Source organism: Danio rerio, chromosome 5 (assembly GCF_049306965.1).
Source record: "Danio rerio strain Tuebingen ecotype United States chromosome 5, GRCz12tu, whole genome shotgun sequence".
Taxonomy (NCBI): domain Eukaryota; kingdom Metazoa; phylum Chordata; class Actinopteri; order Cypriniformes; family Danionidae; genus Danio; species Danio rerio.
The window spans coordinates 22,790,551-22,799,847 of record NC_133180.1 but is presented as its reverse complement, the minus strand read 5'-3'; the positions used below and the strand labels follow the sequence as shown (position 1 = coordinate 22,799,847).

Here is a 9,297-nt window from a genome sequence, read left to right as displayed (position 1 = left end):
GTCCACAGCTGGTTAGCATTTCCATTGTCTTTCTTATGAGAGGAATATCCGCTACAATCGTCTCTTCTTTTCTTATTCCAACACACGTCTTACCCTTTCTTAGTCCACCATGGCGGACGAGCAAGAGATAATGTGCAAGCTAGAAAACATCAAAGAAATAAGGTAAGAAAAGCCGAGATTGCTTCAAAAGCAGACACGCTAGCTCAGTGTCCAACATCTGGCCAATTCGCCTGGATCGCTATAAAAACGCATAAATATAAACGTTTAATTTCTTTGAAGCAGTGCTTGATTTGCCTGTTTAATCAACCATTAAACAATTTGAGATATTGCTTCATTGCTTTGTGTCGGTCATCATGCTAAAGTAAATAGCTTACAACATAAAACAGAAGTAGCTTTGCTCTAAATCTGAAAACGTCTCGCACTAATTCTGCAAAGTCTCTGATCACACCGTTATTTTAGCGTTAGTAAGTGTGTAGGCATCCTGTTGTGGTTAGGAACGAAACTGCATAGCAAACGGTTCATTTCCTGCACAACGGAGCTTAATCATTTATAAAGCCTTTAATGATCGTCTGCTGAAGTATTGATGTGCACAAAATAGGCCTAAAACATTTTGTGATGGCATCACTGAAACCACAATACAGATGTCTTATTCATTTAAAGTCACATGCACCAGATCAGATCAGGCTGCATTGTTATAGCATTGTCATGCAGTGGCTGGATGCTCAGTTTAATTTGTGTGGGTTTACAGGAATAAGACAATTCAGATGGAGAAGATCAAATCTAGACTGAGGACCGAGTTTGAAGCTCTGGAGTCAGAAGAAAAGCACCTGAGAGAGTACAAACAGGAAATGGATCTTCTGCTGCAAGAGAAAATGGCTCACGTAGAGGAGCTGCGGCTCATTCATGCGGATATTAACGTGGTAAACAGATCATCTGTGATACAAGATTTGATTTGAACTCCATTTATAATTTCTTTATTGTTTATTCATCACATCTGCTCTTTCTGACTTAATGCATATACATGAATGCATGCAACATATATTATGAGATAATTGGTTAATCTTAGTTACATATTTTGTAATAACTTATATTTGTAATAAATCACTTTTCTATCACACCTAATATACAGAAAGACAACTCACTATGACTTGATGCATGTCATGTATATATAATAAACATAAAAAACATTACACTCAGCATAATTCTCTGCATAATTGAGTACACCCCATTTTGAAAATAAATATTTGTATCCATTTCTTAGTGAATATGGGTATTATATGTTGGTGCATTTCAACAATACAGATTTATTAAACAGATATATTCAAGTACTAATTTAGTCACAGAGCATCTTTAGAAATGGAAAGATAATACAATTAAATTCATGCAAACAAAATACAATCTACAACATTTCAACTAAATTGTATAATTTGTTTCTCTTGATTTTTGCTATTTTTGAAAATGTTATTCAGTATTTTTCTATAACATATACATTTGGGCTATGAGTTTTAAACCGTTATTATGAATTATTTTGTTAGATAAGCTTCAAATTTGCCTTCAGTACTGACTAATCTAATGTATATGCACAAATATAAAGAATCCTATAGAAAATATGAATTGAAATGAGAGATTGGCTGAGCACTGTATCAGACATTAGTTGATAATGATTCATTTATTTGAATAGCGTTCGTATTTATCAGCTCTTCGTCACATCTTCACTTCTGGTAATTAATCCATCTGTACAAAAGCATGCAAAAGATAATATTTCTGAGGTTTAAAAGAGATTGACATTTTCATTCAGAAAAGGTGCATTAAATTGATCAAAAGTGAGAGTTAATCATGCATAAAATTACTGCAGTATGTTTTGAAGATTAAAGAAACCTGAAGAAAATTATTATGCAGCACAGCGAATACATTTTTCTTAAGCACCATATCAGCATATTATGATTTGAGAAAACTTGAATAATGATGCTAAAAATTCAGTGTTGATGTGTCAGGCATAAATGACATTTTAAAATACAAAATGTAGGCTTTTTTAAAGCATAAATTCATCCTTATTGAACTTTAATAAAACTTTACAGTAAGCATGTGTTTTTGTTACACATGCTTACTGTAATAGTAACAGTAAATTATGCAAAATTACACTTAAAGTTATAGTTTACTCAATAATGAATTACTTTTATCATTTACTCTCCCTCCAAGGTTTTAAATATTTATGAGTATTTGGGTCCACTTTATATTAATGGGCCTTAACTAGTACTTTCACCGGCATTAATAGCTAACCTTTTACTTTTGATGGTCCACTAGAGTATTAAGAAACTGTCTGCTTAATATGTCTTCAACAGACATTTAACTGACTATAAGAAACTTTTCAAGTACATGTCAACTAACCCTAACCTCAAGCTAACAGTCTACTTATAATCTAATGAGGATTAGTTGGCATGTAGAGGCAATGTAATTTAAAATCAACAATCAGACCATCAAAATAGTGACCCATTAATAATACTTATTGTGTAAATAAATGCTTAATTAAACACCTGCATGTAATTACATCCGTAATTAATTTCTGTAATTACATTGTTGCCCATCTCTTACACCTTAATCCAACCTTAAACGTACACATAACACCAAACCTGCTCCTAATCATACCCGTATCCCATCTCAGTAGCATCAGAAGTGTTCTGCAATACATTCATAACACTTTAAGTACATTGTATTTATATATTGATGTAAACACATAGGCGTTAAGGCCACTTATTATAAAGTAGGACCAGTTTTCTTTTGTTGAACACAAAAAAAAAAAGATATTTTGAAGAGTAATTGTTGCTGGCACCCATCGTCTTCTATAGTAGGAAAAGAAATGACTATGAAAGTCAAAGGGTGCCAGTAGCAGCTGTTCAACAGAAGAAAGAAACTCAGATAGGTTCTAAACAAGTGAACTAACAAGAATTTAAAGTTTTGGGTGAATAAAACATTTGAATTAAACCTGAAGCAAATTAATTGCTAACACTAACTCTATAGTAAGGGCAAGTTAATTAATAATACTGAGAATCTAAATGTGTAATTAAATGGTAACAAGCATGCTATAAATAAAAGTGTAACAGAGTTATTTCATAAAAGCCAAAATTCACCTGTATTGCATTATATTTTACTCTACCACCTCACTGTTCTCTTATGAAAAAATACTATAGTAATTACTGTAGCGTTTTGAAGCACACTATAGTAAAGTGTATTATGCTATATTCATTCATTTATTTTTCTTTTTGGCTTAGTCCTTTTATTAATCTGGGGTCGCCACTGCGGAATGAACCACCAACTTATCCAGCATATTTTTTTTACGTAGCGGGTGCCAATCCAGCTGCAACCCATCACTGGGAAACACCCATACACATTATTTTACTATATATATATATATATATATAGTATATATATATATATCCCAAAATAATTCTGCATAAATCCGCTAATTTTTCAAAAACATACTAAGCAGAAATAACAAAAAACGTCCGCAAATTCTGTCTGGCCCTACACATAACTTACTTTGTAAACCAATTTGTTTGGTTTTCTTTTGCATACATGGAATTATTTGACACCTTTTGAAGTGCTTGAGAAAAATGGTGATATGTTCAATACTTAACCCCACTGTACATATATACAATCTTGTGTGTATATATATATATATATATATATATATATATATATATATATATATATATATATATATATATATATATATATATATATACATATATATATATATATATATATATATATATATATATATATATATATATATTGTAGTATTTAAAACTCTTTGCAATTGAATGCTACTAGTATTAACTAGCAAGCTTTACTGTAATAAACTTTAGTTTTTAGTACAGTAAGCTGTGGTGTATTGTAGTATAATATACCCTGTAACTATAGAAAACTATAGTATTAGACAATTTACTAAAATTACTGTAGTTGTGTTAAAATAGCAGCCACAGAATCACTAAACGTATTAATTAAAGTGCTGCTTGTTCAAACAACTAATTTAAAATGCACTGAAACATCGCAAATCAGCACCTGGAGAAAACCCACGCCAACATGGGGAGAACATGCCAACTCCGCACAGAAATCCCAACTGACCCAACCTTCTTGCTGTAAGGCAACAGTGCTAATCACTAAGCCACTGTGTCACCCTAGTTTAATCCACTTAATTTGGTAAAAATCAATGAAGTCAACTGAATTGGTTTTTGTTGGGAGAACTTAAAGGAATTGTGTGGAACCCAGCCATTTTTAGTCTACTTTATTTTAGTATATTTTAAACATAGTATGGTTATAGTATGTTCAAAGACTGCAGTATTTATTATTATTATTATTTTTTTATATTTGTTTCTACAATCTGACCGGGTGTTACCGAGTTGGACGCCAAACCATTAGGTTAACACCATTGTGATTTATGGACTGGCTATATTTCTTCTCCCAGATGGAAAACACTATCAAACAGTCAGAGAGTGACTTGAACAAACTGCTGGAGTCCACCAGACGTCTCCACGATGAATACAAGCCACTGAAAGAGCATGTGGACGCCCTGAGGATGACCCTCGGCTTACAGAGACTTCCAGACCTCAGCCAGGAAGAGGAGAAACTCTCGCTGGAGTCAGTAACACTGCTTCTGAGTGTGTGTGTTTGTGTGTGTGACTGGGGAAACTCCTCAAAATGAGTCACTGGCGTGTGGGAGTGTGTGTTTGCAACAGAGTAATTCTTAAAGCTGAGTCAGAGAAATTGCGAGAAGGAGAGTGTGTAATTGTGTACAGTGTGTGTGTGTGTGTGTGTATAGGAAAGCTAAACTGCTTACTGTCTGTTTGTGTGCTCTTTCTCGTGTTGCAGCTACTTTGAAAAGCAAAAGGCTGAGTGGCAGACAGAACCCCAAGAGCCCCCTATTCCAGAATCCCTGGCGGCGGCGGCAGCTGCAGCCCAGCAGCTTCAGGCTGCTCGAAAACAGGACGCCAGGCAGACGGCAACGTTCCGACAGCAGCCGCCACCAATGAAGGTACGCAGACTTTTACATTGTCTACAGTAGTCAACCATTTGAGTGGATTCACTTAGGACAAGAATGGGTGTTGGAGAGGTTTTTTTTCACACTTTTATTGTTTCTGAAAAATGTGATGCATACATACTGTATTGATAACCAAATACCAAATTAAAGAACACCCACCCCATCCCGACAGAGCCATAAAAAATGCATTCACATGCAAGGAAAATAATACATAAACAAATAAATAAATAGAAAATAAAAATAAACTAAAATAAGATAAAATAATACTAAAAAAATTAAAGAGCATTTGAAAGCACATGAAAGTGAAAAATATATTAAAGTTAGTCATTACAAACACAGTGCACATTAACACAGTCACATTGTTTGGGATTACTAAACAGTCAGTCCGTTTTTATTTAAAAAATGAAGAAAGAAGTCCCAAATCTTGTAAAATATGTGCATTTTTGTTTGATAGAGTAAGGCTACGTTCACACTGCGAGGCTTAGTGCTCAAATCAGATTTTTTCTCAGATATGATTTTTGTTTTGCATGGCTGTTCACACTGCTATTATAAATGTGGCTAATATCAGATTTGCAGTGTGAACAGATCATGGTCCTAAACTGACTCGCCTGCTCAAAAGTACAGATACGGACAGCACAAAATGTCTAATTATGCACACTGTATGTATTCTGTAAGCACGTTGTCAGATCATGCTTATATGATTATTGCCCTTTTCACAGACAACCGTTGTGTATTTCATGAACTGTAACCATGAATACTTTTTCAGTAAATGGCAATCAGGCGCTTCGCATGCATCAGACACAGATTTAGAAACTTCTGTTCATATGACTTCAGCGATAAGGCAGGTGGGAAAAGACCAAGAATACTGATTTCAGGGCGAACAGGGATTTTTTTTACCAATAGTTTTAGAGATTACACCTATTATTTCTTTCCAAAAGGATTGCAAGTGCTTACATTGCCAAACACAATGCAACAGTGTGCCTTTGTAAGTCAAACATTTTCCACAAAGGTCCAAAATATTTCTAATAAATGTATTTAACATTTCTGGTGTTATATATGTTCTCATTATCCAATTATTTGAATTTGTTTAAAACGGGTATTGATTGATAATGTTTGCGCTTAAACACAACTTTCTTCCCAATTATTTTCTGTAACATCCATTTAAAAGCCATCAATCCGTGCCAGTCTGTAGATTCTTTGGAAGCATTGACGAATTTGCTATATAGTGTAGAAATTTCGTATTTGGCACTGGGATCTTTAACTGCAATTTCTTCTAATCTACTGAGGGTCGGGCACTGATTTGAATGAGTTTTAGATCTTATAAAATTACGGATCTGAAGATACTTAAAAAAATGAGACTGAGAAATTTTATATCTTTCCTTCAAGGTTTTAAATGTCATCAATATATTATCTTCATAAAGATCTGATATCTTTGGAGAAAGGTTTTGATCCACATTTTGACTACTACACTCAAAAATGACGTTTGCTGCTTGTTTAAAATGAGTTAAGGTAACACAACTCTTAAGTTTTTTGGGACAACTTAATTGTTTTATGCCTTATACACAATAAATAACTAACATTAACGTAATCGATAAACTTAAATCTTTTATTTTTAGTCTGTTTGATTGATGTAAGTTGAGATGAATAGGAAAGTAAGTAAGTTTGAATCATCTACAGAATTTAAGGCAGTAAAAATGACAGTATGTGTGCAAATGCTCATACATTAGCCGTCATGCGTGGAATAATATGTAATAGCTTATGTTTACACTTTGCTGGCAAAATAAATAAGGTGTTGCTTTTATTCCAGAGATACCGAAAGTAGGGCCTGCGGGCCAAAGATAACCCATTGTAATCTTTGATTTGGCCACCATCCCATCTGAGAGGAGAGTAAGACTGATGGAGAAGGTTGGGTTGAATGCCTTTAACACAGAGATCGTCATTACTAATTTTACGTTACTTTTTGTTTTATTGCTGAGCTACAAAAACAAACAAACTGAAATTAAATGTTTCAATTAAATGTTGTAAATGAATCAGATTTTTTTTAAATATGTAAATACTGTCACTTGAAAGATAGAGGACTATGCAGAAAACATTGGCAAGCAAATCAAGGCAACAACTAGTGTAATTCTGTAATAAATGAGATTGTTTTGTTTATTATAAAATGTAAAATAAGTACTGTATTAGTTAATATAAAGCAACATTTTTTAGTATTTATTAAACATTTTTAAATAAATTAATAAATTAGCCTTGGAAATCTTCAGCCCACAAGCATCAATCAATTTTGGTTTTTGGCTCTTCATAAGAAAAAGTTGGGGCATCCCTGCTTGAGTCGTATGGTAAATAGTTCAGGTAAAACTTTTTTATGGCATTGGCTTTATTGTAGTACTGCAGTCTGATTCAATTTAAGAACTTAATTAATATTTTTAATTAACTAAGCTTCACATACTGAACTACAGTGAACTTTTACAATGCTACACTATCTTTTATACATTCATCATTTCATTTTGACTTCTATACACTCAAAGCTTAGGGTTATTTTTATCTTTATTATTTATCTTTTTAGTTTATAAGAGCTATTTTACTTTCTGGTTTTTGAATTTTATATTTCATATTACACTATAGTCAGAATGATTTTATGATTATCGTAACTAAAAACTGAATATATGAAATAAAAATAATACATTTTTTACTTATATTTTATGTTTACAATTAATGCAATTCCAATTAGATCCACTTATTTTGTAAACTAAGCAAGTCTCGTATATAATATCTCTACTAAAAGACAGAACATATTAGTTTACAAACTATATAGTAATTTAATTATATAAACAATTTAATATTATTATTAATAAATCACAATAATATTAGTGAAACTAATTTAAAAACTGATATAAATCTAAGCACAAAATAATATACATTTACACACATTTACAGAAGTAAATACAAAAGACTCAATGATGGGCTAAAAATCTATGGAAATCTGCAGATTTCTGCACACGTATTCCATGTGGGCTTAGTTATTACTCCAGTCCTTAGTGACACAGTCTTTAGTTTTAATATTTTTGAAAATCCCCTTTACATTAAGATATTTTGGGGTTCAGAAATCTTTAATTGATTGAATATTCCAAAGCATTTCTTTTAAATAAAAATATTTTGTAACACTATAAAGATCTGCTTAGTATTAAATGAATTTGTTGTCTTTTTTCAGGCTTGCCTTTCCTGTCACCAACAAATCCACCGGAATGCACCGATCTGTCCTCTCTGCAAAGCCAAAAGCCGCTCACGCAACCCTAAAAAACCCAAGAGAAAACCTGACGAGTAACATACAGTGCTTTCTACAACCTTGGAGAAAACCTGACCAACACACACGACCCCAACAGAAAATGATCCACTTATATAAACACACTCACTCATGCTCTCATGCATGCACATTCCCAAACACACACAAACACACATTTACTTTCATACACAAACACTCCATTGTCCTGGAGAAATGGACCATCTGCAGTCTGATAACTCGACCTCTCATAGTGATCCTGTAGTTCAATCTGTCTTCCTGGACATGAGGTCGTCGTTTTTCATTTCAGTTTTCTATAAGTGAACCCTTGATATCGTGTTTGTACCGTGTCTGTATTTAGTCGCTAGTGGAAAAGGATGCAGGTTTAGAAATATTGGAGTGTACTGTCGTGCGTGGGGTTTTATTCTAGTGCATTAGTTCAAAACTAAACTCTCTAAAGTGGCTTTAGTCATCAGAGCCGGTTGTACGGTATTCATTTATTACTTTAATAAGGTTAATTGATTATTAATGGTATGAGTTTACATATGTCATTTTGTTTTATGATAATAGTGCGTATTGTTTTTGTTGTATTGTGTTCTGATGGTTTGAACAGAATTAGCTTTTACCTTTAAATGTGGTGCTAGTGGTATGTGATTGGGGAAAAGAGGGAACAATAAAGAATTAGATGCAACAGTGAAATATTGAACATATTTGGAAAGTGGCATATTTCTGGATTCTCTTGAAACCATTGTTCAATTTGACTGAATGAGCTGTTAATTTGTATTTGACTGAAAGGGCATTATGAGCTTGTTTGAATATTCAGTATTGAAGTGTTGTGTTTGTGTCTCATCTTTTTCTGAGAATCTTTTTTTGATAATAATAACAATAATTAAAATCTGTGAAGCTAAAGAACTTTGGGGCTCGTGTCGTGATTAATTTGTGGAATAATATTATTCTTTTCAAGTTGGTTGTGTCATCTGAT

At 33.0% G+C, this 9,297-nt stretch overlaps 1 protein-coding gene across 1 annotated transcript; it reads left to right on the top strand.

Annotated features, from left to right (window-relative positions):
- Nucleotides 1-9,224, top strand: zc4h2 (zinc finger, C4H2 domain containing). Its single transcript, NM_199642.1, has 5 exons — nucleotides 1-162; nucleotides 749-920; nucleotides 4,466-4,638; nucleotides 4,870-5,032; nucleotides 8,247-9,224. Exons 1-5 carry the CDS (start codon nucleotides 110-112, stop codon nucleotides 8,358-8,360), a joined length of 675 nt encoding a protein of 224 aa, NP_955936.1. The 5' UTR covers nucleotides 1-109; the 3' UTR covers nucleotides 8,361-9,224.
- The last annotated feature ends 73 nt before the right edge of the window (nucleotides 9,225-9,297 follow it).